The sequence below is a fragment of the Aspergillus alliaceus genome, assembly GCF_009176365.1.
Source record: "Aspergillus alliaceus strain CBS 536.65 unplaced genomic scaffold BDW43scaffold_6, whole genome shotgun sequence".
Taxonomy (NCBI): Eukaryota; Fungi; Ascomycota; class Eurotiomycetes; order Eurotiales; family Aspergillaceae; genus Aspergillus; species Aspergillus alliaceus.
This window is the reverse complement of record NW_022474689.1, coordinates 996079-1023461: the sequence shown is the minus strand read 5'-3', so window position 1 is coordinate 1023461 and position 27383 is coordinate 996079. Positions and strand designations below refer to the sequence as shown.

General features: G+C 47.4%; 11 protein-coding genes across 11 annotated transcripts; 6 read left to right on the top strand and 5 right to left on the bottom strand.

Annotated features, from left to right (window-relative positions):
• Positions 1-25: 25 nt before the first annotated feature.
• BDW43DRAFT_265494 (uncharacterized protein) lies at positions 26-1789 on the top strand. The gene is made up of 3 exons (XM_032040794.1): positions 26-92; positions 141-577; positions 736-1789. Exons 2-3 carry the CDS (start codon positions 428-430, stop codon positions 1618-1620), a joined length of 1035 nt encoding a protein of 344 aa, XP_031904257.1. The 5' UTR covers positions 26-92; positions 141-427; the 3' UTR covers positions 1621-1789.
• Positions 1764-3921, bottom strand: gpaA (guanine nucleotide-binding protein subunit alpha gpaA). Its single transcript, XM_032040793.1, has 4 exons — positions 3574-3921; positions 3158-3500; positions 2543-3099; positions 1764-2489 (listed from the first exon to the last, which is right to left on the bottom strand). Exons 1-4 carry the CDS (start codon positions 3689-3691, stop codon positions 2446-2448), a joined length of 1062 nt encoding a protein of 353 aa, XP_031904256.1. The 5' UTR covers positions 3692-3921; the 3' UTR covers positions 1764-2445.
• Positions 3922-6581: 2660 nt separating this feature from the next.
• BDW43DRAFT_265483 (Smr domain-containing protein) lies at positions 6582-8025 on the top strand. Its single transcript, XM_032040792.1, has 4 exons — positions 6582-6878; positions 6952-7052; positions 7140-7390; positions 7460-8025. The coding sequence occupies exons 1-4, from the start codon at positions 6848-6850 to the stop codon at positions 7797-7799; spliced, it is 723 nt and encodes a 240-aa protein (XP_031904255.1). The 5' UTR covers positions 6582-6847; the 3' UTR covers positions 7800-8025.
• Positions 8026-8040: 15 nt separating this feature from the next.
• BDW43DRAFT_206841 (FPP/GGPP synthase family protein) lies at positions 8041-9636 on the bottom strand. Its single transcript, XM_032039212.1, has 2 exons — positions 9047-9636; positions 8041-8985 (listed from the first exon to the last, which is right to left on the bottom strand). Exons 1-2 carry the CDS (start codon positions 9463-9465, stop codon positions 8223-8225), a joined length of 1182 nt encoding a protein of 393 aa, XP_031904254.1. The 5' UTR covers positions 9466-9636; the 3' UTR covers positions 8041-8222.
• Positions 9637-10017: 381 nt separating this feature from the next.
• Positions 10018-11872, top strand: BDW43DRAFT_265478 (cell division control protein 14). Its single transcript, XM_032040791.1, has 2 exons — positions 10018-10711; positions 10779-11872. Exons 1-2 carry the CDS (start codon positions 10456-10458, stop codon positions 11411-11413), a joined length of 891 nt encoding a protein of 296 aa, XP_031904253.1. The 5' UTR covers positions 10018-10455; the 3' UTR covers positions 11414-11872.
• A 304-nt stretch (positions 11873-12176) lies between these two features.
• BDW43DRAFT_206824 (class I SAM-dependent DNA methyltransferase) lies at positions 12177-13284 on the top strand. Its single transcript, XM_032039211.1, has 2 exons — positions 12177-12386; positions 12494-13284. Exons 1-2 carry the CDS (start codon positions 12282-12284, stop codon positions 13208-13210), a joined length of 822 nt encoding a protein of 273 aa, XP_031904252.1. The 5' UTR covers positions 12177-12281; the 3' UTR covers positions 13211-13284.
• Positions 12683-14615, bottom strand: BDW43DRAFT_265473 (putative mitochondrial outer membrane protein (Sam35)). Its single transcript, XM_032040790.1, has 3 exons — positions 14085-14615; positions 13773-14012; positions 12683-13713 (listed from the first exon to the last, which is right to left on the bottom strand). The coding sequence occupies exons 1-3, from the start codon at positions 14337-14339 to the stop codon at positions 13318-13320; spliced, it is 891 nt and encodes a 296-aa protein (XP_031904251.1). The 5' UTR covers positions 14340-14615; the 3' UTR covers positions 12683-13317.
• A 40-nt stretch (positions 14616-14655) lies between these two features.
• On the top strand, positions 14656-17315 carry mac1 (putative copper-activated transcription factor GRISEA). Its single transcript, XM_032039210.1, has 3 exons — positions 14656-15109; positions 15162-15322; positions 15376-17315. Exons 1-3 carry the CDS (start codon positions 15075-15077, stop codon positions 16758-16760), a joined length of 1581 nt encoding a protein of 526 aa, XP_031904250.1. The 5' UTR covers positions 14656-15074; the 3' UTR covers positions 16761-17315.
• A 145-nt stretch (positions 17316-17460) lies between these two features.
• Positions 17461-17981, bottom strand: BDW43DRAFT_307687 (MICOS complex subunit MIC10; the record flags this gene model as incomplete). Its single annotated transcript, XM_032046301.1, has 3 exons — positions 17461-17510; positions 17582-17732; positions 17901-17981. The coding sequence occupies 3 exons, from the start codon at positions 17979-17981 to the stop codon at positions 17461-17463; spliced, it is 282 nt and encodes a 93-aa protein (XP_031904249.1).
• A 258-nt stretch (positions 17982-18239) lies between these two features.
• BDW43DRAFT_265455 (ribosome biogenesis protein URB2) lies at positions 18240-23204 on the top strand. The gene is made up of 3 exons (XM_032040789.1): positions 18240-18329; positions 18386-19222; positions 19278-23204. Exons 1-3 carry the CDS (start codon positions 18312-18314, stop codon positions 22869-22871), a joined length of 4449 nt encoding a protein of 1482 aa, XP_031904248.1. The 5' UTR covers positions 18240-18311; the 3' UTR covers positions 22872-23204.
• An 849-nt stretch (positions 23205-24053) lies between these two features.
• On the bottom strand, positions 24054-24662 carry BDW43DRAFT_307685 (uncharacterized protein; the record flags this gene model as incomplete). The annotated part of the gene is made up of 1 exon (XM_032046300.1): positions 24054-24662. One exon carries the CDS (start codon positions 24660-24662, stop codon positions 24054-24056), a length of 609 nt encoding a protein of 202 aa, XP_031904247.1.
• Between the last annotated feature and the right edge of the window lie 2721 nt (positions 24663-27383).

Genomic DNA, 27383 nt, shown 5'->3' with positions numbered 1-27383 from the left:
ACTGATGATGAGTTAACGATGTTGAATTTCATGAAATCTTTAACTTTCCCTTTTTCCACTACCTAGAACCTGCCGAAACCACTCTATCCATCGTAAATCCTCCATCTAAAACATGTATGAAACCACCTGACCATGGACAGGAACAAAGTCACATGCCCCATAACCACATACATACCCAGCTTAGTCATCGCAGCCAACGGGCACTGATTGCTCGATACGCATGTGTGCTTGCGATAGCCCGTCCCCAAAAACATGCCAACAAATAAGTCGCAGCCCAACTCCCCTCACTCAAACCCCGCCCTCGAAAAAAAGAAAAAATAAAAAAAATAAAATCATAAAGCGAACCCGGACCGAAAGAAACTTCTAAAACCGCACCCCGGGTTGTGGGGGAAAAAAATCTAAACAAAACCAAAACAACTCGGCAAAGATGACAATAACAACCTTCACCTCCGATCCGAACCTCACGAACCTATCTCTATCACGACTGCTCGCCCGACTTGAACATAATCTACTCTCGTCCTCCGCGGACCTGAAACCGCTTCGACGGTCGGAATATCAGCGTATGAGGGTTGGAGCTGTGCGTACTTGTTTTCCTTTCCCTTTATATTCTTTTGGGACGGGCTCCGCTCCTTATCGGCTTGCTAGCTAGCTAGCTAGAACTTGGATGCATAGCTGGCCAGATATGAAAGGTCAAGTGTTTATTAAGGTGTAAGCTGACTTATTTCTATAATCCAGAATATAGAGTACGCCCGCGCAACACTCCAGGAACTAGAGCGAAGTCTCCCGCAGATTAAACCAGTCGATCGTCGGCATGAAATTAAATCGGATATTACCCGGGACCGACAGATTCTGAAACAGTTGCAGAGTGTACTAGATCAACTAAATGTCGAGGCGGATGTACAGTTTCCCGTGAAAGGGGGGCAGGATGTAGAGGGTGTTTACGAGGTCGAGGACGAGGAGTCACTGGACGGAGAGGATTTCCTCGGGACACCGGAGGAGACAAGTACATATGATGAAGGGCGGGAGTTAGTAGAGGGGAAGACGGAGGATAAGGAGAAGACTGCTGCGACGGAGAAATTGAGGGCGGTCCCTGGGCATGAGTCTGAGACTATGCACAACGAGATGACGCGGTCGACGACGACGGCTGATGCTACAGCTACAGCTACAATTTCGCCGACACCATCGTCGACCTTACGAAACCGATATAATAGCCCGACAGACGCCCCGGCCACAGCCACAGGTTCCTCTCTACATGATCATAATACAATGGCACAGCCGTCTTCGAGTAAGGTCCAATCAACGGAAGAAACGCTTGACACACATCGTCGCGAACAAGAAGACCTTACCAACTCTCTTTTGTCCCTTGCAACGCAGCTTAAATCTTCTTCGCAAGCTTTCCAATCCTCGCTAGAATCCGAAAAGTCTGTGCTGACCCGTGCCGTCGAGGGCCTAGACCGCACGACGGGCAACATGGAGGCCGCAGAGCGACGGATGGGGTTGTTGCGTCGCATGACAGAAGGCAAAGGGTGGTGGGGACGGATGATGCTTTATGCGTGGATCTTCGGATTATGGCTCGTTGCGGTATTGATTGTATTTCTCGGTCCGAAATTGCGTTTCTGATACGCATCTATCTATCTTATGTTTATACAGCGTTTTATGTATGGAGTACGGGTGTTTGGATGGGCATCTATCTCCATAGCAGAATTTCAACCTCCGCAAGGTCTTGATATCCATGTACATACAGCGCAACGGATTTAGATATGTTCAACTCGAGTGATCTTCATTTTAATTTATTTACAATCTACAGGAAAATTAGTACAAACAGTATATTTCACAATCCTTAGTTTTGACTATGACCCAATGACCGACCCGGCATGACACATGAGAAAAAGACATGATAATCCACGTACCCTGCCATTCCCCGTGCCCGTGGCCCTGTCGTCGTTCATTGTTCCCAGTGGACGTGAGACAGGAAAGATGCGTGACAAAATTACACACGAGGGCACCAAGAGAAGATGGGATATCCAGCGTTCAAAACCAACACATAAACAAAAGAGGAAATTGAGTGAGGGATAGGGTAACCAGACACAAAATTAAATGAAAATGACGGAAAAGAAAAGGAGACAAGAAAAGAAAAGGCGTAACTTGTTCAACATTGAACCCTTTCCCCAGGGAAGGGCAAAAGGAAACAAGGAACTGCTGCTCTGAGAGTGATGCTGATAACAAAGAGCTGGCTAGATATCATTTCAATACAAAGGAAAAAGAGAAGGAAAAGAAAAATTAGAATAGACAAGTGAATGTCTTCAACGCCAGGTTCTTTCAAAAATCAAAAGGTATGACGAACACATCCAAAAGAAAAGACAAAAAGGAAAATTATAAGTCACATAGCATACGGTCTAAAATGTCGGATATTGAGACAGGTACTCAGTCAAAGCATCCTGTTCATTAGATCAGACCACAGAGTCGAAGGTTCTCCTGGATGATGATGTCTAGAACATTTATTAGTAAAGCGGAAGCGAATCAATGATATGCGGAAACTCACCATTTACTGCAGCCATGACGAATCGAATCTGTGTAGTATCAGTCGCGCACGTAAAGTGCGTGTAAATCTGCTTCTGCTCGGCCTGGTTGAGTGACACAAAGCGGTTGAGGATATAATCACAAGCGGCAGCATAGTCAGCACCACCCTCATAGTCAGGGAAATAGTTTTTCATGGGGCTGACGGGCAGCTTCTCCTTAAAGCGATCGATCTTGTTAAGGAAGAGAATGATGGATGTCTTGACGAACCACCGGGAGTTGCAGATTGAATCGAACAGAGTGAGTGCCTCCTGCATACGGTTGACCGTCTCGTCTTCGAACAACAGCTGGTCGTATTCGGAGATGGCGACCAAGAAAAGAATCGTGGTCACGTTCTCGAAACAGTGGATCCACTTCTTACGCTCAGAACGTTGACCACCGACGTCGAACATCCGGTATGTCAAATCGCCGATGATGAATGTGGTTTCAGTGATACCGGTAGTCTTGACACGGGAACGAAGAACATCCTGGTCCGTAGGGAGATAATCGGGCTGGGCAATGCGCTCAACAGCATCGAAGTAGCTGGTATAATGGTTAGCAGGCTGTCAGAGTGAGAGTAACTGCATCGATCAGGACTCACTATTTAGCAGAATCATTCAGTTGGTATTCACGAGACCGTTTGAAGCATTCCTGCACACCACTGTCGCGCCACAAAGCCCCAATCGCATTTCCGACCTCCGGGGGTAGGCTGTCACCTTCAATCTGAGCGGGCTGCATGAAGATGGTCTGAACGTGGTACTCGTGGCGAGCATCCTCTAGGGGCAGTTCCAACGACTCCATTGCTTCCAGAATAACTCGCATCGACTGGACCGTGTTACTGTAAATGATTTCCTTGAAGGATTCTCTTTCATCGCGCGAGTACCCGCCCTCGTGGATCAGTTTCATCTGCTTCAAGATTGTCGACTTGCCCGACTCTCCCGCTCCTGCAGAGTAATTGTCAACAGGCTGTCCAACACATAATTGCGGGAAACCTCCCAAGTGAGGTCGGTTGCATACCGAGCAAAAGCATCTTAATTTCATTGCGCTGCATCATCTTGTCCCGCTTGAGCTGGTTCTCGATCTCTTCGTTACGGGCCTTCCCCTCTTTATCTTCGGTGCTCATTCCGCAACCCATCTTGGCGGCCGTTAATGACAGTGACTGACAGTGCAGTTCGATGGTTTATAGGGATGTGAAGTGTCCGGCGTCGTATTGGATATAAGGGAATCTATTTAAAGATATGGGCGTCAGTGATAGTGCGCACTTTCCACGTTTCGAAACCAAACTGTAGACCAACTCCAAACGTGCTATAACACGAGGTGACCCAGATAACTATCGCGTAAAATAAAAATATGAAATAAAAAAAGGAAAAAAGGAAAAAAGGAAAAAAGGAAAAAAAGGAAAACAAAGCTGATTACTGTGCTAACGCAAGGAGTAACAGTTGATGCATCGGCCATCGTCACAGGTCGTACGTGAGGATAGTCATGTCGCCAGGAGGACGACAGTTCCCTAGGAAAGGAAATATCGATAAAAGGCCACTCACCGAACACAAATTCTCTCTCCAGAAAAGAGATGATATTTCACACACTCAATAGGGTAAAAGGATTAAAAGATTGGAATATAATTCCGGATGGTATTATTGAAAGGCAGAGAGACCGCAAATGAACGGAGTAAGGGGGAGAAAAATTCGATTATTGGAGCACGGTCTTGGGACGCGGCGGAAAGGAGGTTCGAAAGGAAAGTGAAACAAATGCTACCCCGAGGCTGACGAACACAAGAACAATAGCGTCAAGAAGGGAAGAAAAGGCAGCCAACACGAAGATTAAAACAGTATGGAGTGAGTAAATCTTTCACAACCCGGCCTGCTGGAACCGATAGAGTGATTGATCGAGGAAAAGAGGAATAGAAGGAAGAGAGAGGCTGAAAAGATGGCGAGGATAAGCTCAGGTAAGGGGGCTTTGGGAGACTTGGAGGGGCGTCGGAGAAAGCGAGAGGAGAGAGAGAGCGAGCGAGTGAGAGACCCAAAAAGGAGAGTGGGAATGGGAATGGGGGGGTTCCAACTTACTGGACAGCTGCCGGAGAAGGGAACCAAAGGGAAGTCAAAGAAAAAAAAAAAAAAAAAAAGGCTTTTTCGGTTTTCCTTTTCCTTCTGGAACGATAACCGGTGCTTTACGACTGGAGTATCAATAGGGGGGGCAGTGGGGGGTTTGGTTTGGTAATGGCTAAAGCTACTGGAATTCACTTTTTTCATTGGCTATAATCGTAAGGGGATGGTGTGGCCCCAAATATCTTACCAACCAATGACTATTCTAGATCGACCATCCCCTTTTTAATGAGTGGCTCTAAGGTGATTTTGCGATCAAAGCATCCTAGTCGCTGTGTATCAGTGTAGCGAATATGTTTACCATTCTGAATTACTGGCATAGAACTGTTTCGCACAATCTCCCATAAGCTGACATATACATATTCCCTGATCGAAAGCCAAGAGCCCATGTTAAACGCGCCAGAGTCTCGACATGGAGAAGAATAGACGTTACTGGGTCCGATCTAGTAGGAGGTGTCTCCTGATCGTTACTTGAACCGGGATGACTTAATTTCCGGGCCATGCAGATCTACCTGTATGACATAAGAGAGGTACGGAGTACTAGCAGATGGATTGTCCCGCGTTTGAATAGTCAGCGGATTTCAATCTTCAAAAAGTATATCTGTAAGATGGCGGGAGGCCCGATAGAAGAATTCATCGTAAATAAAGCTCACGTCTCACGAGATGCGGCGCAAAAATGTCAATTTGAAATGTCCCATGGCATGCTAGAATGGTGAATATTTTCAGTTTCGAAGAGCCGCCACCAGTGGAGAAACGACACCATGGTTTGGCCTCAGATCGCCAGGCACGACTTTGTATGTATTCCTGCGGTGTCCAGGCCAAAAGATTTTTGAAACTAAATGTTTTACTTCCCTTTCCACGTTCCCGGAAGTTTGATCCCCTTCCGCACGTTACTTACGCCTATGCTCCATCTATAGAATTTCCAGTGATATTCTTCTGTACTCCGTAAGAAAGCCATGTGGAGCTGCTGTTGCTGTATGTAAGCAAAGGGGAATGGAGTGCTTACAGCTATGTATGTGTATCATACAGCATTAATACTGTATTGCAAACTCCACTTTCAACTGCCGTTGATCTTCTATCTCTCCGCACAAGTCTGAAGAGGAAAATCATCCCAACGTTGGCGTAATCACATTTCTCTCAAATGTTACCATCCCTGCCTCTGCGCCGTATGATGGATGAACTGTAGCAGCCGCGTTTCACATTCCCCCCTATTTCACAGCCCTGAAGAGATCCTGGCCCTCGTTATCAGCCCTGATGCAATGGAAAGCCTGCTGTGGCACCACCCATGGCTCTGCAATCTGACTAATCCTGGCGCTCCACTCTCTAGTGCTTCTAGTCAATTTCTTTACCTCGCACTATGCAAATGCTGTGTGCAATCACGTTCCAGGGCATATGTGATATCGGTAAAACTATGGGTCCAAGCAAAACTATTGAGGCCGGGATTTCAGGTACTAAATCATCTCTCCTTCCAGATGGAGTACATCATGGACACCGAGGAGAGTACCAACAATGGATCATGATGGCGTTAACCATTTGCGGCTTGAGAATCAGACAATTGGAATACACTTTGTACTACACTGGCCGACAGGATCCTTCGAGACGACGGGGGATGACTACCAGCTACTAGTAGTTCCCATTCTGTTGGAGCCTGGGTCGTGCTCATCCACATTGAAGGCTAAAAGTAACTATAATCAATCGATTAATCAAAAATATCATAATTCAAATAGAAGTCCCGTGACTTATATAACTTCACACTTTGATCAGTAGTATTACCTAATCTATGAAGAGCAAATTTGGATCAAACGATAGATGGGACACGACCCATAATTCAACCAATCAATCTATCCAATGGATCTTGTAATCTACTTCGAGTGAATCAATGTATTCTCCGGAGCGTCCACCCAGAGGCTTGCACAGCCTGGCCCTTGAACCCTGGATGTGGTTGAGCCAACCGATCTCTGTCGAGGTCCACCGTGTGCACAACTATGGTTTGTCCGTAGATTTCAGGACTACCGCCTTTGATCCCCGATCCGATCTTTTCCCCTTCTCATTCATGTCTTAAGATATACCTATCATACAGTTGCCTACTTGAGCATTGCATCTGGAGTTTTGGTTTCATAGATTTGATACTATTACTCTTATTATTATAGATTCTATATATATATATATCAATTCCCTCCACCGTCAAAATGCACGAAGTGTCCCATATGGGCTCTCGTGGTAAGACCCTCTCCTCCGAACATCGTCGCTGAATCCCAGAAATACCCGACTAACCGTCTCGCAACACAAACAGCCTTCAACCACGAGCAAAGCAGTGATGCAGAAGCCGAATACGATCGCCTCCGCGACCTAGCCCGCCAGGAGGCCCAGAAGCGCGGTTCATGTTTCCAACGGGTGTGTACGCATCGCGCTTCCCCTCCAAGACCCAGATCTGATCCGGGCCTATGCGACTAATTCTGAACGACATTGGCGAAACAATAGTCTCAAGAAGCGTACGCCGACGGTGATGGCGCAAAGGCCAAGGAATTATCCGAGCAGGGCAAAGCCCACGGCCGCAAGATGGAGGAGTACAATAAGCAGGCATCTGAATTCATCTTTCGCGAGAACAATGCCAACGGGCGTGTGGCGCCCGATACCATCGACCTGCATGGACAATTCGTAGAAGAGGCGGAGGAGATACTTGAGGAGCGGATTAAATATGCTAAGGCGCATGGCCAGACCCATCTGCATGTGTAAGTGGTCCCGGGGCGGCGCTGTTTTGCAGTACAACGAACAGAGGGTTGACGGTTTTATGGTTCCAGCATTGTCGGCAAAGGCAATCACTCTGCCAACCACGTTCAGAAGATCAAACCTCGCGTGGAGCAAGTCTGTCGCGAACTCGGTCTCCAGTATGCGACGGAAGAAAATGCAGGACGTATCTACGTCAATCTTACCGGCGGGCCGGCTGATATGTCTGAGGCTCCGCTGCACTCTGGTTATGGCCAGTCTCATAGCCAGTATCCTGGCCAGCAGCAACAGCAACATCATCATCAACAACAGCAGCAACAGCAACAACAGGCTGATCCCGTCGAGCAGATGGTCAACGCGATTCTTCCACGTGTGTTGCGCAAGCTGGAAAAGGCTTGTTGCTTGGTTATGTAAATTTTAGGGGACTGATCGGCACTCACTTATGTTCTTGGTTCCCGGGCTGTGAAGGATCAGGTAACTTTTGATTAATTTTATGGATATATAGTCTTGCAGGGGACGAAATTACCTGCCTTACGACTGGGATATTCACACAAAGTTTGGATTGATATACCCAGGGTGCTTAGATTTTTGCTTTATGAATCAGTTTAAACCAGTTTACCGAATGTTATATTTTCACTAATTACCTTCACTACATGTGGTAGATATGACTCTATTCAATACTTACACAAATCAACAGGTAAGATAGGAGCTAACTTATCGTTATGTTCGTCTGAATCGTTGATTCGTGATCCAATCCAAGCAATTGCAGAGGAGACCCTCAAACTTAGCGCATTACCCGAATCATAATCGTAGTCGCTGGAAGAACCACAATCCAAACTATTTGGTTGCCCTTCGATCGTCTTTCAAAGTCGACTCAGTTATCTTATCAAGAATTGCACGTATCGTCACCCCATCGTAGCCTTCGGATTCCCTGCCATTTTCATTGGCATCTATCTCGTCAATGAGTGCTAACGCTTTCTCGCGCAAATCCCGGACCACCTCCTGAGTATGCGCAAAGCTGCCAGTGCCTTCCATGTATTTAACTGCGTAAAGTTTGACTTCGTCATCCTTGGTTTTCTGTTTCAAGATGTTGATGAGCTGGTGATTACTCGGGTCGGAGCGAATACTGTGAATGATGGGAAATGAAAACTTCCCCTCTGTAAGATCCTCACATAGACCTTTATTCTCCGTGTATGTTGTACTGGATAAGTTGAGGTAATCATCGCAGATTTGGAAGATCAGTCCCAACACGTTAACCAGAGTCACGCAGTCCTTTCCCGTATCACTCTCGGCCTGCATCAACTTCACAGCTAGTCGAAACAATCCACCGGTCTTGTTCCCAACCATCTCAAGGTATTCCTCTTCGCTGGGGCAGGTGAGAGTGTCTCGCCAGAACAGGTCCATTCCTTGGCCGCGATGGAGGTTCAATAGCTCTCGAGCGAATATTTCAATCGCAGCGGGATTGTTCAGCTTTTGCACTTCTTGAAGAGCTAGAAAGTAAACATAGTTCGCTGAATTGATTGTTTGAGCTGTGCCGTATATATTATGAGCCACGGGAACTCCGCGGCGAAGGATAGAGCAATCTTCGACATCGTCGATCCTATAGAGAGCGACTATTAGAATATGCCCAGCGTAGATACGCCTTGTTCAGATAGACCTACAGCAGCGATGCTGTATGAAGCATAGCTACCACCTTGGTGATGGTAGCCAAACTCTCCGGGGGAACTTTCAGCCATACGTTGAAGGCGTTGATAAGCTGCCGGCGTATATCCTTGCCGGGGTGTTGTAACATATAATCATAGGGACCCAACACGATTCTCTCATTCTCCGGTGACCATTGACCGTCTCTATACTTGGTGCCATCCACACTGGAACGGTTGCGAGTGTGTTTGCGCAGGAGGTTTGTGTTTGTCTGCAGTTGATCGCCATTTGATTCAAACCGACCTACTTCGGGAACCGCCACAAGGTTGGAATTTTCTGTGACAGATGAGGTTGCACTAGCTCCATCTGTGGCACCCGTAGAGCTAGTTCGAGGGTGGATGGCAGTGGGGGGCTGAATGGAAGAAGATTCCGAAGACATTCTTCCCCATCAATTTCTTCTATTTGGCTAAAATCCTAAGGAACGACGAAGCGACGGGCAATTATATCAACTGACGCCTCTTAAGACCAGGATAGATATAAGAGTCTTCGTCCTGTCCCGCACAATATCAAGAGGGCAAGAGATTCAATGAGTTGTATGCGGGGATCGCCCAAATAGGCAGCATGGACAATGTGACGTCGGTTCATGTGATTCCCCCATTGTTGTTTGGATTGTTGTAGGTCACATGACCTCAGGGGATTGATCGAGGAACCAACAGTCCCAACCGAGGAACAATACAATACTGCTAATGGTACTCTGTATCTCAACTTCCTTTGACTATCTTTATGTCTGCAAGGAGATATTACTAATATCCAGTATTTTACCTCCCAGCAAGGGATAGTCGACTAGACAACCTCAAGGAAGTATTCCACTAAACCAAGTTTTACAACTTTCCCGCCTAGCAATGGAATTTGGGGCGTCATCGGCCTCAGGTTCCAAGACACGACATCTAGACTCCTTAAGAGTGATCCTGTCAGAGTGAGTTGGCGAAATGGCGTAGCTGAGCTTGACATCATACATGCCAGCTCAACGCCTAACCGTCCAATGTCCTGCAAAGTGCTGAAGAAGCTCTTGTCCCAATTGGCCGTCTCCCGGGGCAACCATCGGGCGTGTTTGCTTGAAGTGGAGTTCACACTCACTAAATCTGACTAGTGAGGATCTCGGCACGATCAAGAAGGACGTGTTGTCGAACTAATTTATCACTCGAAGAAGCTATTTATCACCAATAATTGAATTAAATTAAGGTACCTGGGCGTCTGGTCTAGCCAAATCTTGTTCTATTTTTTTCTCGTTCCCTCTCCTCATATAGATAAGTCGCGATATCGCATCCTGTCGCCGAAAGGAGTTAAAAGTCTTTGCTTCCGCGCTTTTACTTTGTGTTCCTTCGTCATCCGCCATCCACTGAAAATTATTCGATCGCATTACGTACTCATGGAGACTTTGTTGGCACATTCGTTCGATTACCTTTCTTCTTACGAGCCAAGCAAGGTCCGCAAAGGGTTGCGCCAAGTTGAGGGTCTTCTCGCGCAAATTTGCTTGTCCAAGTCGAAACAGCCGGTGTCTGACAAACGGAGGTCATTACTATCCTTTGGAGCTCCACAACCAGTTCCCAAGGCTCTATCTGAGCTCAAAGATGACCCCGCATTCAGAGAGTTTTTCAAGCTCCAGGAGGGCTTTCAATGGAATGGTACGCACCACCTGGACCGAATTCCGTATGTCACTGGAGATCCGATAGACTGACAAGCTCCACCCAGTCGCAATGCGTTTGGTAACTTGCCTCGAGCATCTCCTTGGTCGAGGAAGCAATGGCACAAACGACCTTCTCATACTCTCGACACTGGACCTAATACAGGGCGTGCTTCTTCTTCACCCGCCGTCGCGGACGCTTTTTGCGCGCGAAATATACATGAATCTACTGCTGGATCTTCTGGACCCGATCAATTGCCCCGCGATTCAATCTGCCACTCTCCTCACTCTTGTAACGGCTCTCTTGGACCATCCCGCCAACACGCGCACATTTGAGGAGCTCGATGGATTGCTTACCGTGACGTCTCTCTTCAAACAGCGTGCAACTTCCCGCGAAGTCAAGCTCAAGCTTGTCGAGTTCCTCTACTTCTACTTAATGCCGGAAACACCAATGATCCCGACAGGAGCAGGTGCTAGTGCATCCAGCATAGCGGTTAATGGACTGCAGCGCAGTCCAAGCAAGCTAGGTAGCCCAAGGCCACGAAGTGCTCATGGTTCAGGAGCTCACCATGGCGGGAGGGGAAGTCGAGATATGCGCACGACGGATGAGAAGCAGGCGCTGCTCGGAAGGTACCTCAACAATGTGGAGGATCTAGTTGAGGATCTAAAAGAAACGGCACCTTTTGGGGCTACGGTTTATTAGCATGGGCGGTGATTTGCTTGATTTGCGACTTTTCTTGTCTTTTCTATTTCACATTGAGCAATGGAGCGTGCATGGAATGGTATTATTGGCTGGCTTTTTTGCGTTTTGCATAATTCCTCTGTGGAATATCCTTTCTTTTTTTCTTCTTTTGTTTTCTTTCGTTCTTTCTGTCTTTCTTTTTCTCGCCTTATTCCCATCCCTCCTTCCACTCTATCCCCATCCTTTTCTATCAGTCTCTGTCTATGTCTCCGCGGTTTAGCATTCTCACCCCGTCTGGTACGGCGTGTGGATCGAGAACGTGGAGTCAATTTTCTTCCTCTACACTTTCCTATCATGTCTTTCCTTCTTTTGCACTACGACTTATGGGTCATTTTGATGCATCATGTGTCATGTTTCTGTGCGGACTTTAAGAGCAATGACTACCTTTGAATGATCATATAAAGTTGAAATTAGACATCACCTCGTTCCGATTCACTTTAGTATTTGTAAGAAAACCAATCTCGAAAATCCTGGATTCGTTGTCTAGTTCTGTGAGGCCAGGTTGGTAGATGACATCCTCCGCAGCAGTGTGTTAGGATTACATTGTATAAAAGTTTTATGACAACCTCGGTTCTGCACTGATGTGACTCATCTTTTCTCGTATAATATCAACCAATCACGATATTAACTTATATGAAATTACATATAGGATATGATATATCTCATAGGAGAAACCTGATCTGTTTATTAGCTTATTGAATGAACGTGCACCGGTTATTCCTGAAAATAATCTTCTTCCGTCGAGAAGCATCCCCCCGTGCCACCCGCAGGATAGAGGAAAAAAAACAAGACTTATCTAGAAACACACAAAAAATTGCATAGTTCTATAATGGGTCTCACAATACAAGAAACACTAGCCTCCAGCCAAGCAACAAGCATCCAGAAGCCAGTACAGTATGTGGAAACCATAGAAGCATACAACAAATGGGCAGAGGTAAGCCACAAAGACCCCTACATTACATCCCTACATCATGCCTACTATCTCCCCTGCCCCGAAATCATAGATAGGCAGGTCAAGCAAATTCTAATACAAAAACGCAGGTCTACGACACAGACGGCAACTTCCTCCAAGGGCTCGATACCCTCGAAATGCAACAACTACTTCCGCAACTTCTTGACAAAGTGATCGCCAGCACGCAGACTGACTCCGTAAAACTCGTCGATCTGGGCTGTGGAACAGGTCGGAACACCCGCCAGCTGCTGAAGTTCGCGCCCAAGGATACTCATATCGTTGGGGTGGACGCTTCACCGGGGATGCTGGATGTTGCGCGGACGGTGATCGATAAGGAGAAGGAAACAGATGCTTCTCTTTCTAGTAGGGTTTCGTTGGAGATATACGATTTGCTTCAGTCGCCACCGGTGCCGCCGGAGTGTAGTCTGGGCGCGGTGGGTGTGATCTCAACGTTGGTTTTGGAACATATTCCTGTGGACCAGTTCTTTAAGGGCGTGGCGGCGCTGATGAGGTCTGGGGGTTATTTTCTTTTGACTAATATGCATTCTGAGATGGGGTCGATTAGCCAGGCGGGATTTGTGGATACGGCGACTGGGACGAAGATTCGGCCGACTAGTTATTCGCATACCATTGAGGATGTGTTAAATGCCGCTGAGAAGGCGGGATTTGATGTTGAAGAGTTAGATGGAGAGCGGGTTCGAGAGAGAAAGGTGACTGAGACAAGGGCAGAGGGTCTGGGTAAAAGAGCGAAGAAGTGGATTGGCATCACGGTGTGGTTTGGCATCTGCTTTAGAAAGCGGTTGTGATGAGGCGCTACTATTATGAAGCTAGTTCCTGTTTCTGCTGTGAGATTTGAAAAAGAAAACGTGGGCTAGCAATAATATACATGAATATTTGTTCCAAGATTCAATATCTAGAAGTATTTTAACAACCTTTCCCGATGCTGCACTAGATTTTCATGCTTTTGCAGAAGCTCTGCCAGCCTATTCCGCTTCCATCCCATTCCCTCGTCTAGTATCAAATGGGTATATGCAAAGACACCGGCATCGAATAAACCAGGAGTAGACCGTCCAAAGAAGTGTTCATTAGTGTCTAGAAGCGTAGAAAGTGCCTCGAAGGCATCGCCCGCTTCTACCTCCAATGCGCTAGCATCAATGTATTGGGACGATTTTAGGAGCTCATCCCTTGCAGCCTGCTGAAGCTGAGATGCTAGAGCAGAGCGTACCAGCGAGTTGGTGGTCGACGGATTCACATAGAGTCGTCGAGCTACCGAGCTGAAGTTTTCATTGTCTATATATAGTGTGTATAGCTGTTTGCGTGTAAGTGCGAGTCATTCACGACTGTCGGGATGGCTTTCTTTTAACGTACCCAAGCATTTCGTATCCGATGATCCAGCAATGATGCATATACTTCAAAGCGTAAATCCAACTGCTGTTCTTCTTCGCAATGAACTTGCTCAATAGCCCACTTTTGTAGCTTGGTCGAAGGTATCGGGGCATTGTTGTTGACTGGAAGGGCAGGGAGAAGGAAAGGAAGAGCACCGGTTGGCGATGCATGATTATTCGATGGAACAATATCGAACTCAATGCCGACAAATTTTAAGTATGCCTATGCGCACCAAGCAATTCAAGTCAGCATGGATGAGAAATACAGTATGCGCAGTCCGCTATCCTCACATACCTGCCACTTGAGACATTGTGGGTTGAATGAGGGTCGGTCATGTTTCGCACCCGCCGCATCTGTGAATACAAACAGCTTATTGCTGGTTCGGTTCAAGGCACCCCGTTGGGGAAGGCCATTGGAAGGATAAGTGACAAGAGGAAACCGATCAAAGATGCGCTTGATCGGAGCAGGGACGGCGAAATAATCCCTGGCGCGTGAGATGCTTACATTGCCCGGTGCCTGGCCGGAGTTATCGCGGCTTTCGGGAGTCATTGAAAAGAGAGGACGAGTAAAGAAGGGTCAGAAGAAAGACGTATAAGGATGGTCCACACGTCATAGAAGGGAAATACCGAGACAAGAGGAATAAGGCCCTTGGATCGACTCGGGCCAGCTCTGCGTACTCAATTGCTCTCTATTGCCGGAGATTTGATGATAAACTCCATCTGCCGCGATGCCAAGCTTCAGGCACTCCAGGCCTCAGGGACACATCGATGCCTCAGGAGTCGACTTCGGAGCCGCGCCTAGCCTCTCTTCGGCCGTGAAGGTAGGATTTTGTTCGATCTTCCGATGCCATTCACCGAATAGCCCCCCGCATCTTTAAACAGACCCTGGCGGGGTTGTTATCTAGCCACAAAAATTGGTTTATTTACTAATTGTGTTTGAAATCTCCTTTTCACTCCTTATCCTTCCTTTCCGCGCCACCCATCCTCTGTCCTCTGCTGCTATCGCTGCCGCTCGTTTTCTTCGACCCGTCTCCGTCCGTTAAGCCGCTGAACGGGATCTTTATCGAACATTTTTGTTTCCGTTATATAATCCCTACACTCAGAATACCCAACTCCGGAAACTTAAACATTTATTTATGCATGTCAGGTTTGATCTGCACTGTGGCTTGTGAATTAGTTGTGGACCTGCGAATGCGCCGAGATCGGTACAGAGCGACAGAAGACGCAAATTAACTGACAATCGACGTTGTTTTGAGTATAGCCGTCTGATACGTTAACCAAGAGAATGCCGCTGGATGAAGAAGGCGCCAAGTGGTCATGGTAAGGACTCATCTATGATTATCGGCATCCAAACAACTAATTGAATAACTAGCGAACCATGTATCCGTGGTCACCGTTCCTCAAAATGCCAACATTTCGATAGATTGATGATGAAGGTGCCGAAGGCTGGACGCCCACTGGCTAAATGTCCCCATCCGAAAGGTACATGTAGCTGCCAAAAGCTCTATGCCTTTATGATCCGGATTCCAAAAGGTGGGTTGTATTTTTCTCTCCGAGCATATGTCTAGTCACTGACTATCTTGAAGGCTCTACCTGTCTTTGTAGACCGGTGTATCAAGTGCCTGTGGACCCAAACGAGTCCGCACCAACTACACCAACCTCCTTTGCCCCCACTGCGTCACCTGCTCCTGGTAAAGTTCAGAAGTCGTCTAGAAGACAAGTAAAAACGGCGCCGGAGAGCATTGCGAAAGCCCTAGATTCCATACCAGACTTTGGGAAACAGCATATTGAAAATGGCGCGTCCAACCATCTACCCTCATATACGCCTCAGAGCCCAGGATACGGAACCGTGCAGAACAGCCTGCCTCAGAGCGCCGATACACCTAGCACTTTATTACCTCACCATGCAGTTGACGATGGTGCAGACCCTAAACCGCAAAGCGGAAGCTGTTGTTCTAAAAAGCCACTACCACCAGTGCAAACCAAGCCTCAAGGCTCTTGTTGCAAAAAGTCTGAACCCCCAGCAGCCCAAAATGGGCACAGCGCGGAACTTACAACCAACGGATCGAGCGTCTCGTTTACGTCGCCTTTGAATGCAACCTCGTTTACATCTCTTTCCACACCTTATATTTCTTCATGGCAGGAATTCAATGCAGCCGGACAAAATAACTTCTACCAACAGTTTGTGCCTCATCAATTACCGACTACGCAACCCGCGTACATGCCCGGCTACACGTTACATACAGCACCAAAAGCTGTTGATATGAGCTTCCCCACGCAGAACAGAAGCGATGATGGTTTTACTCAGTCTTTCGTCCCGCATTCGCACACACATGATGGACACAACACTGAATATACAGCACCGGCAACTTTCAATGGTGACCCCACCCATAACTGCAGCTGTGGCGATAATTGTCAGTGTTTAGGCTGTGCTTCCCATCCATTCAACAACACTACAAGACAGCATGTCCAAGAAATGGGCCTTTTGGTTGCCTTCGATGGCGAAGACCAGACCGTGGACAATATGAACGGCTACCAGACTCCTTCGTTACACGGCAAACGCCCTAGTACCACATCCCTGGATTATTCATATGCGAATTTTAGCCACGCCTTGAATAACTGTCCCCAGCCTTTAATGACGCATTCTTATGGCGAACAGGCTTCAACCCCGAACATCATGAGGAGCGGTTATTCGTCCCCACCCGCTGAATATATGTCGGAGCAACATTTGATGGAGCCGTCAGAATATTATACTCTTGAGTATCCAGTCGGCTTGCCATCTGGCTGCTCTGATGTGACGGGAAGTTGTCAGTGTGGAAATGATTGTTGTTGCGTTGGCTGCCTTACTCATAGTGGGCATAATGGCCTTCCTCTTGAGCCTGTTACTGCCGAGGCCAGCAACTTGTCTCCCATTGCTCCCGTGGCGTCACCAGAAAACTCAGGCATTGGCATTTCCGGGGTACATGCTTGAATAATATTTCCGTTCCAACATCGTCTTCCATGCTGTGAAGTCCTTCAATCTCAATATTTCCATTCTCGTGGGAATTTCTGTTCAAAGCTCAATCCGTTTTCTACTTATTCTCACATTGCGTTTGTTAATCGGCTAACTGATAACCATGATACCCCCAATAGATGCTGGACATTAGAATTCTTAACACTTCCTGTCTGTGTGTGTAATTGTTTTCTTCAATTCGTTGGGCTGGCTTAATCGACGCGTGCAACGGTATATCCCCTCTCTTACTCTCCGGTCAGCATTTTATCCTCTCTTGTATTTGCCTGTGTCCCGATCATGGAATTGTCCTGGCGACGGGTCTCACAAGCCCTTACCAATGTACATAATGTTGCAAGGGGGGATATATTGAAATGACAATGGAATACCAAAGATTTTGGATCTCATCACATGGTCGTCGCACTTTTTCTACTTAAGTCTTGTAAATAGACTCAACTGAATATACGTCAACCATCAGGGATCTAGTCTTTTTAATACATCGGTAATGCAAACCAAAGGCGTAAACTTCAAAGTGAAAACGGTGGTGGGATACAACAATGATGAATTGCATGCTAAACGGTAAACAGAGCCTAGGAATTCTTCTAAACAGCATGAATGGACCCCCAAGCTAACTTGATTCCTCGGCTATACAGGTATCATACACAATCAAATGCAGAACCCTCTACCGACGCAGAGCGTCTCTAATGGGCGAATCACCCCGACGGAACGAAGCTATGTCTCATATCAGTCAAAGGTATTACCTCCATATTCAACAGCGGTAGCGGCCTGGGCAAATAACATACCATCGGCCTCTTCCCAAGCACGTCCAGCACCGAAGCCCAGACCAACCCACGCGGGCCAAGCCCTCCGCTTGAACAGGAGCACTGAGAAAACGACACCAAAACCGAGGCCGAGGGAGGAGCGAATGATCATGGAGGAGATAGCGCGGTCCCACTGCAGTAGTGAAAAGTCCATATTAGCCCATGTTCAGTGCTTCTGTATACTTCTTGCCCGCTAGCACTACCGAAATAGTCGGGACGGTAGATTTGAGGGCTTCGATATGCCATTGATACAGATATCTGACTGTAGAAGGGTATCAAAGTCGCAATAGGCGATTAGTACCTTCTCGTTTAGCAAGGCCTCACTGACGGGCTTGGTGGCCCGGGAAACCGGGGCAATCGGCTGGGATTCGTTGTCGGCCATTGCGATAGATCTGAAAATCGAACGTTAACCGAAGGCAAGCATTGACGAATTGGAGCAGAACTGACGGTCTAGAAATAGACGACTCGGGACACGGAGGCGGGTGTCAGGTAATATTTGCGGAATATTCAAGCCAAGGAGGTGATGAAATCGGGTGCGGACGTCGAGCTCTGTCGGGCGAAGGCGGTCGGAAAAACTAGGCTCGGCTTGGGTTGTCGTCACGGGCTTTAACTACTTTTTTTTTTCTTTGATCGGGCAGTATCAAGACGCTCCGCACTGACAAAAGAACAAGAGGAAAGACAGGGGTGGGCAGCCTGAAATACTCTTCTCAAGATGCCTTCTGTTGCGGAGGTAAGTTAACTCTTTATGTTCTTGAGTTTTGATGTCTAATTTTGTGTTCTGTATAGCGTCCGCGCTCTTCGCAAGAAGCTTTACTCCGATTGGAAAAAGGCTCCGGTTCTCCTATCAGTCAGCTCAACGAGGCAGCTCAAATTATAGGTCTGGATCTGGCGCTGTGTGCAAGTCACCCGGAAATCAATAGAACAACCCACGTTCAAAGTCGCGCCGCTCCGAAGGAAGAATGGGTTCTCCGGTGGTTATTGAAGAAGCTGAAGGCGGGGAAGAATTATCGCGTCGAGCCTGCATCTTTCCTCCTGTTACGGCAGCTTATTGATCTCATTCAACCAAAGACTCTAGCGACAATGCTTAAGGACCAGAAGTACTTGGCAATCCTCGACCACGCGATCACCGACTTGGAGGACGATGTATTTGCCGGTCTTGAAAATGGAACGACAGAGTTAGAACAGTCCGATTCGGAGTCTAGTAAGACTATGAGTGATTCGTCGCCTCAGAGTGATAAAAAGGGAACGAAAAGAAAGAGGACTGGCGACAGGGAGGGAGACGGGATGGACATTGACGAGCAGCCGCAGACGCCAACATCGTGTTTCTTAACCTTCATTCGTGCTTTGGATTGCTTGTATAGCTTGGTAATGATTGCAAACCGGACGCTGGAAATTGATGAGGTAGCCAGTTCGCATCTGAAGCATGCGCTGAAGGGGGAGCCTGAATCTGTTTCTGTGACATTAGGAAGGTCGTTCAGACTTGCGGCTGTCGCTACTACCCAGTTTTTTAATGCACGGAAGACGACTGATCTGCAACACCTCCTATATGTGCTTCCAGCCATACTGGACCTATGGGAGTTGAGATCGAATCGTCGTGTTGACTCGGACAGTGGATCAAGCAATGTAGGTTTTGTACCGGGCTGGTTGTTGGAGAGGTGCAAAGCGCTAACGTCCCCAGGAATCGTTTGCTAAGTATTGCTTCCAAAGTACTCTGAGGCTGCAGCACTGTGTTCGATCCATCCAACTTGACACCGACGAGAGAGCCCAAGTTCTGTATGGGGTCGAGCGTTTAATTGCACTTCATGTGGTTCTTCCAGCTCGGGCTGCCTTTTTCGAAAGGGGCGGCTCAGGCATAGACTATTCGGCTAGCGAGCCGGACTGGAGCGCCGTAAAGCCCGTTTCTGATACCTTCCGGCCTATTCTCTGTGAGCTCGAGTACCCAAGCCAGAATACCAGCGGTGACATCGTCAAGCAGAGGACATTGTGGAAAACCGCAGAGCTTCTACCCGAATTTTTCGATATTGCATGCCGATCTGTTCCTAGAGACACCTTCCGAAGACAAACCCACGATGCTCCTTGGTTGGAAACGCTGTTTGTTGCCGTTGCAGAGCTAGCATTCTCTATTGTGAAAGCTGAGAATACTTCCACTTACCTTCCTGAGTTTGTTGATGTCTTGACACGGCTGTTCCGCGTCGTCCTTAACCGGAACGTGCAGCTTTCTTTACATACTCTACTTACTCATGCTGCCTATACCGGCCTACATAGGGACGGGCTAGATCAAGTTGAGTGGGGCTTAACTGCCTTGTTGGTTGAGCTTGGCGCCGACATATTCCTGCCAAATTCTGGGCTCAGTAACTCGACTCAACTGCTGGACACCTTACTCAAGAAGATCAACCTGTATTGGCGTAGTTGTGCTCGCTCTACAGAAGGTAGTTATGAAATCATCAAGAATGGCATTGTGATTCCCCTCATGCGCGCATTCTTGGGTGCCAGAGACATGCCGACTTTCATGCAGTTATGGTATGAGCAACTGATGGATGTAGAGGAGGCGCGATCTGAGGACAGTAGCCTGTCCCTTTTTACTGTCTGGGAGGATGATGATGTATGCAACGTTTACAGTGAATTGATGCGCAGCCCTCTCACCAATGCACATGCTTCAGCGCAGATGCGTGCTGCTACAACTGAAATTAGAGGCGAAGATGGAAAGGTTTCGAAGTCTGCTGGAGCTTACGCACAGATTGTCCTCACAGAGGCCGGTTTCAGAAATCGCGGGTTGACCGCCACAGATTCTCATGAGGATCTGAGTTCCATCATTGAGACACTGAAGTCCACATTGTCCTCGAAACAGACACTTCATTGGCGATGGCGGTTGTGGAGACTGCTTCGCAATCTTCTTGAGAATAATTTGCTGTCAATTGACAGCTCCCTTACTACAACAATTATGAGCCTAATGGAAGCTGCGACGAAGTCGATCAAACGTCACCAGAAGGACCAGATGAAGAAGCTGTGTGCTCCCTTGGAGTGCTTTGAAGCATATCGATTTACTATTACTACCATTCACGTGTCTGCAACCTCTAGCCACATCAATGAATTTAACTTGCTCAATAAAGACATTACAGAGTTCATGAAATCTAGCTTTGGAGAAATCACAGCACAGTCCATAAGTTCCTCGTGGAACGGTCGGGTGGACACTCTCAATTCGACGTCTCTCGTCTTGGCCTACTTTTTAACGCTTGTCAGGAGCCCGGGAGTCTGGCCCAATGTTAACTTTGAAACTCGACGTTCCCTCTTTCAAAATATGCTTTCACTAGCAACTTCGCAATATCACCCGTCGTCGACCCTCGAGACACCTCCATCTGAGGCAGGATTTTTGCAAGCTTGGGCGAGTGTAGTCTGTCACGAATACCTCCTTAATGCTCCTACCATCGCCATTGACTTGATTACCGTTCTGTCAGAAAGAGTCAAGGAGGACGCCTCGAACCGCAGACTCTATGTTGAGAGTCTCCAGAGAATCCCCACTCCCCTCATCACACGTCGCCAGAGGGGCCTACTTTTAGACATATTGCAGGGCATTGTCCTACAGGAGGATAGCTCGATCGAAATTACTTTGGGGATGCTAACTTTAATGGCGAAGCTGGCAGACATGCCCAAGTCTACAGCGGCTTTGACCAGTGCTTGGGAACCGATTTGGACAGTAGCCAAAGCTGTCAGTTTGCAGGGGACAGAAGTCGACCTGCAGATTATGAAAGCATTCCGAAGCTTACATCGGGCAGTCATATCTAAGCTTCTCGTTCTCTCTGAAGAGGACTGTCGTAAATTGTTCAAGAAGATGTATCGCAATGTCTCGTCAAAGGCATCCAAGTTACGATCTATTGACCGTGATTCCATGAATTGCTTTTTCTTGAGGATCTCTTTGTCTCAACTCTGGACTCACCGTAATCGACTTTCAGATATTGTCGATGAGACGGAGCTGGCCACATGCCGCCAAAAAGTATTTGACTTGGTGGTAACGGAAGTCAAGTCTGTCAAAGATCAATGCAAGAAGCAGAAATTAGAGGAAACTATTACTCTGATCAAGATTCTGGATGCATTGGAGGACTTTGAAGACCTAGCGACTGATCACGTCGAGGTTGCGAAATTCTTGACAAAGATTGAGAAATACGTTGAAAAGTCCGTGGACTCAGGGTCTTCACTGAGAAGACTCATCAGACGCCGTGTTTTGGCTGGCAAAGGCACCGAGAGGAGTATCACACTACCTGTGATAAGCTTTGCGGAGACACTACCTCTCCAACACATGTATGGCGAAGAGCAGCAACTGTTCATTCGATCAACAACTGCCAGATTCCAGTCGATGACTGTGGACCAGTTAACTCAAGTAATCCAAGACACTCGAGAGCTTGGGTTTGGTGGAGACAACGCCGCTTACCATCTTCTTGTCTCCGGCTTAGCTGTCGCCTCGCTAGATCCTATCGAAGACAAGGAAAGCAACACAGCGAAAGAACTCTCTCTTCTATGCACCGCTGTGACAGATTCAGTTCGTCGCAGCAAATCCATCGAGCACTTTACCCTTGCTACCGAATGCCTAGACATTCTTTTGCGTAGCCACACGCGTTGCATTACTCAGTGGAATATCGACAGTCTTCTCGCATGCGTTGCGGTGTGTGCTTCAAAGGCGGGTCCTCAAATTAGCCCTGAGTTTTCTGCATCAATTTACATCAGACTGTGTCGGTTGATGGGCGTGCTTTTCGGTATTCACCGCCAAAAGCTTGGTGGTCGTTTCCACCTGATCCTTCCTGCCATGCAACGGCTCCTTAACTGCTTGTTCGCTCGCACAAAAAAGCGTACACGGGCTATGGTGTCGGAGAAGAGATACACTCAACAACCATATTGGCTTGCACCCCTGCAGGCCGCTCACGCCGTGCACTTCACCCGTCTCCTCACATCACTCTGCGACCCGACCGTTTCTGCAGTGTCGAGACCCACCCAGACTGGAATTGGCCACGAAGGTCTGACTGACCAGACCAAGAAAGCTAAACGGATCGCGGGCCAATATCTCCAGTATCTCGTAATGGAGTATGCACAGAGCTCCCTGCGTGGCTCATTAACGCCGGAAGTTAAGGCTGCTATCCTGCCAGGTCTCTATTCTGTATTAGATGTGATGTCGCGAGATACGATGCGGGCCCTGAATGCCGGATTAGATGTATCCGGACGTGCGATCTTCAAGAGCCTTTATGATGACTACGTGAAGTTCGGCAGATGGAATAAGGGTTAGAGGCACTTGAGTATGTGAAAGTAGGGAAGTGGAATATAGGTGGGGATGGGGCTTGTCAGTAGTTATTGATACATTCTAGCGAACCAAATAGATCTCGTCTACATGTCAATACCAATGAATGGATGACAATACGCATGTCCCAGAACTCGTCGCTGATATGTTTATACATAGCAGCATTGCTTACAATGAAATTGTTTGAAAACCACATTCAAACAGTAGCAAACGTAAGTACAGGAGCGAAGCCATGGCCTGATTCCGTAGACTTCATAGACCGATAGTCCTTCAGAAGAATAATCGGAACTGAGGCCTTTCACCAAATATAAAATACTACTGGCTTATTCAACCCTAGGATAGTGCATGAATTAGGGCAGAGGTAAGTAAGGTATATATTTCACGTCAAATCAGGCAAGAGGTTAACGGATGTTGGAATGCTAGGAAGTGAAAAGATCAAATAGCTGTGAACTATTGAATACGCCCATGATATTGCCTAATACCGCATGCAGATGACATATACCTAGTGAATGCCCGCTTTGTGGAATCAGGTGGGATATTGAACACTGTCGCAATCCGGCCTCATAGAAAAATATTAAATATTTCTAGTAATTTTCTAAGCCTTTTCAGTATTTTTTTTATTGTTGTTTAATAAAAGGGGGCTTGTCGGACCTAGAGGACCTTTGTATTGGTTTGCCTATATAAAGAGCCTTGCCTTACCTACCCCCTCAGATAGTTCTAGTTAAGCATCATCAGACAGTGGAATTGACTGTTTTCTAATTTTAGACATATTCCACATAAAAGGTCTCATAATTCCTACCTAGATAAGCCTTCTCAATAAATCTGATTGTTGTGATATCATCTACTTCCATTCGTATTATTGCCATATTCTTCTACACCTCACAAAGAAGCTACTCTACTAAACTAATTGAAAACAAAATAGAAGCGTATACCTAATACTTTAACCAGCTGACTACCTGATAAAGCTCTTAGTATACTCGCCTTAGCTTCGCCATCACGGCTACTACACTCAAACTGCACGTTAAGGTGCGAGTTCATCGCTGGAAGCCCGGCCCGAAGATCCTGGGCACCCACTGTCCATAGGACTTTGGCAGGGAACGCATTAACGTTAAAGTTCACTATCCGAACTGTCCGGGAGTGGGGGCAACTCCTGACCCTCAAAGGAATCATTCACCATGGTGTCTGTCCTCCATGGTTGGGGGCAGGGGTGGCTCCTTGGGTCGCTGGGGCGGGACCTGAATCCCCACCCCCTTGCTGATGAACATGCGGCTGCGGCTGCGGCTGCGGGGCCAGCTGGAGGGGCATATTCACTCCCTGATCCAGCGTCTGCGAAGTGAGAGCGAGATGCTGCTCAACCTGCTGCTGCTGCCGCCGCCGACGTCTACGCTCCTGAGGGAGGCGGACGTCGACCCGTCTGTTCTTCCGTCCTTCACCTTTCACGGCTGCGGGAGCAACCTGGTAGGTGGGTGGACACGAGGTATGGCGGTCAGAGCTCTGGCGTTTCCACAAAACTCGTTCTACCATCGTGTCAGCTTGCTCAGACAGACTTTCTGCACAGTCCAAAGTGTTACTCACCAGAACCTCGATGGCGTTCATATATGTCCGCTCGTCGTGCTCATCTCTAGTGCGGTCGTCCTTGCCACAGCGACCACACGGCTTATGCTTGTGCTTTCTCTTTTGCTGCTGTCTGTCTGGAGGGGGGTTTGGCCAGTATCCGCCACCAGGTTTACCCGGCGGGGGGGCAGGAGGGCCCTCGAAGTTATCCACCACAGCAGCCATGGCAGATGCGGAGCGGAAGAAAGGAAACGGGGAGAGAGTGATAAACACACACCTTAGATGGGAATAAGTAAAGCCGCGTGAGAACTAGTAGTCGCCGAAATAAATCGAAATGACGGTGAAGAGGGATGAAGAAGAAAAGGAAAAAGGAAAACAAGAGGAAAGATAAAGAAAGTGAGTGTTGAGCCTAGCAACGCAACATAGCGCGTCTAGCCACTGCGATTATTCACTTTCACTGCTATGGGACAGTCCATGATTGGGTACTGCACTCCGTGGATGTGACATTTCATCAATCTCCCTACAACTCCCCTCAATAACCGAAACAGATCTCACCTACCGTAAGACAGTAGAGCAAAACAGAGTTGTTGATAAGAACGAAAATATATAACGAAGATAGGCCTAGATAGACTCTGATAAATCAATTATCCATAGCACCAGTACTGCGCCGCGTACACCTCCTAGAGCTGTTTTTCCTGGTCTTCACAATTAGTTGTAGACTGACGAAAACGATAAGCTTCCTGCTCGTAGACTCATCTGTTAATTTTCCGTATTGAATGTGCTCACTTGACCATCTTACCTGAATTACCTGGCATCGAGCTTCAGCCATGATGTATCCTCCTCTTGAGGAGCGGTAACGCTACTGGCCTTATTCGCTTCCATCCAGTTGTGATACCCGCCAAATTAAAGAAGGGTATGTCAGCACAGGTAAAGTACTGCTCTCCCAGGAAGACGCCTTTAGCCAACACTGGGAAGATACGGTTCGTAAGCAGAGCCAGGAAGTCAACAGTGGTGGGAGGAATGTCGGCAATCATGGGTGGGGAAGCCGTGGAGTATCTCTGATATCCTTAGAGCGAGGTAGGAGGAGCGTCGAGGAGTGTAGCAACTGCATATATGACCACAGGAGCCGCTCCTTCATTGCCGGTTGCGCAGCTGTAGTTCTTGTGTTCCACGACCCACTGTCAGGTACTTGAAATTAACCCCATCGGAAGGGGAGGAAGTGTGGGTTGGTACTGTAGACTAGCAAGGTCGCGTTAGTTAGCCAGAGGGCAATTGGTCATCCGGAAAGCGTCGAGCCCTTTGGGGGATATTGAAAAATGGGTTGACCAGCTGTCCTTGACGTGGGAACTGCGTGCACAGAGAAGATGGTTAGCTCCTCACGCACCATATCATGGTTTCCAAGAAGACGTTAAATACGAAAGAGACAACGGTGTACGTACTGATTGATAGCTCAAAGTTGAGGACCTTACGGCAAAAGCTACGCAAAGAAATTGGGGAACGGTGTTGCTATCACACTAGGAGGGAAGAGTCGGCGGGGGAAAGAAGGGGAAATGAATAACAAACAAACGACTTGTAACCACCGTTTCCTCTATACATAGAAACCTGGACAGAACTATTCGAGGATGAAGTTAGAGGGCGATAATTTGGAGATTTAGATAGAATGGAAAGCAAATTATTTGGTACCGTTAGGAGGTGCTTCCTTAAAAGCTTGCCTAATTATGGGAACGCTAGAAAATGAAACGATCAAATAGCTGCGAACAGAAATGTTTAGGCCCTTATACTCACGTGCATTCAATGCAAGGTTACTCCACGGATCTGGGGAAATTGCATTCCCGCCGGAGTTTAGCAATTGATCTGCGAGTGTTGGGTACTCGTTGACATATAGTAACTATACTGTCATGTTTTCTGCCTAACATTTGCTTTGTTTGCCAAACCTGATCCTTTCTGTTTAACCTCTATGTTGATAGCAAACATGAGAGTGCTACTCCATATGGTGGGAGTCAATCATGGAGAACGCAAGGGACCATCAAGATATCTATCCTGATAAACGGGATTTTTGACGCCGTAAGAGTGCCTTGTACGTAGAATAGTGGCAACAGGTTTTTCTCTCTCTGTGGTCCGGAGCTCAAAAAAAAATTTTGAAACAATAACCATACGATGAGGAAGGATTTGCCTATCGGTGCTAGTTAAAAAAAAACACGGAATCAGAGACTGTTAATCAGCTCTTTTATGGGGGTCTAGAAACGTACCAAGTACGGAGTAGCACAAGGATTCCCCGTAACCCACACGTGACTGTGGGGTTATCCGTTATCGCCCGGAGAAAAAAGAGAAAGAAAAAGAAAAAAGAAGTATTTTTCCTTTGCTTACTCGATCTGATCGAGTCAGCAAGGGGAAAGCCGATGAGGCAGCGATTAGATATGCCCAGCCCGCCCGCCCCGCTGTGGCTCCCTTTGGTTCTATCTTATAGGCTGGCCCACCCTACGCCCTGTTTGCGGAGAGCTTATCGCAGATAACGAAGAGCTCTTACTCGAGAGAATCGAGCAATCAAAAAGAAAAAGAAGTTCAATGGACGCTTGGCGAGCGGCTCATGGAGGGTGATAAGGAACGTCATGGCGCAGCAATCAGATGCCTCCATCGGCCATTTTCTTACACACTCTTATCAGCTTCAGGTTCGTTGAACTGTCGCCCAGGGATTATCTCTGCTCATATGGGTCGATACCGGGTTTCATCACGCCCGTGATTGGCCGGATGGGGCTGGTCATGACGATGGTGCCTTCCACATCCTCAGGCTTCACCTTTGTTTGAAATGGATTTAAAAAGAAGTCGGGACGAGGGGTGGTTGGCGGGCAGACGAAGTACACAGATTGTCATACGTCTCTCGCCCATCCCTCCTCAATTCATTAGAATATCTCTATCCTTACTACAACCTGAATACAGTTTCTACCG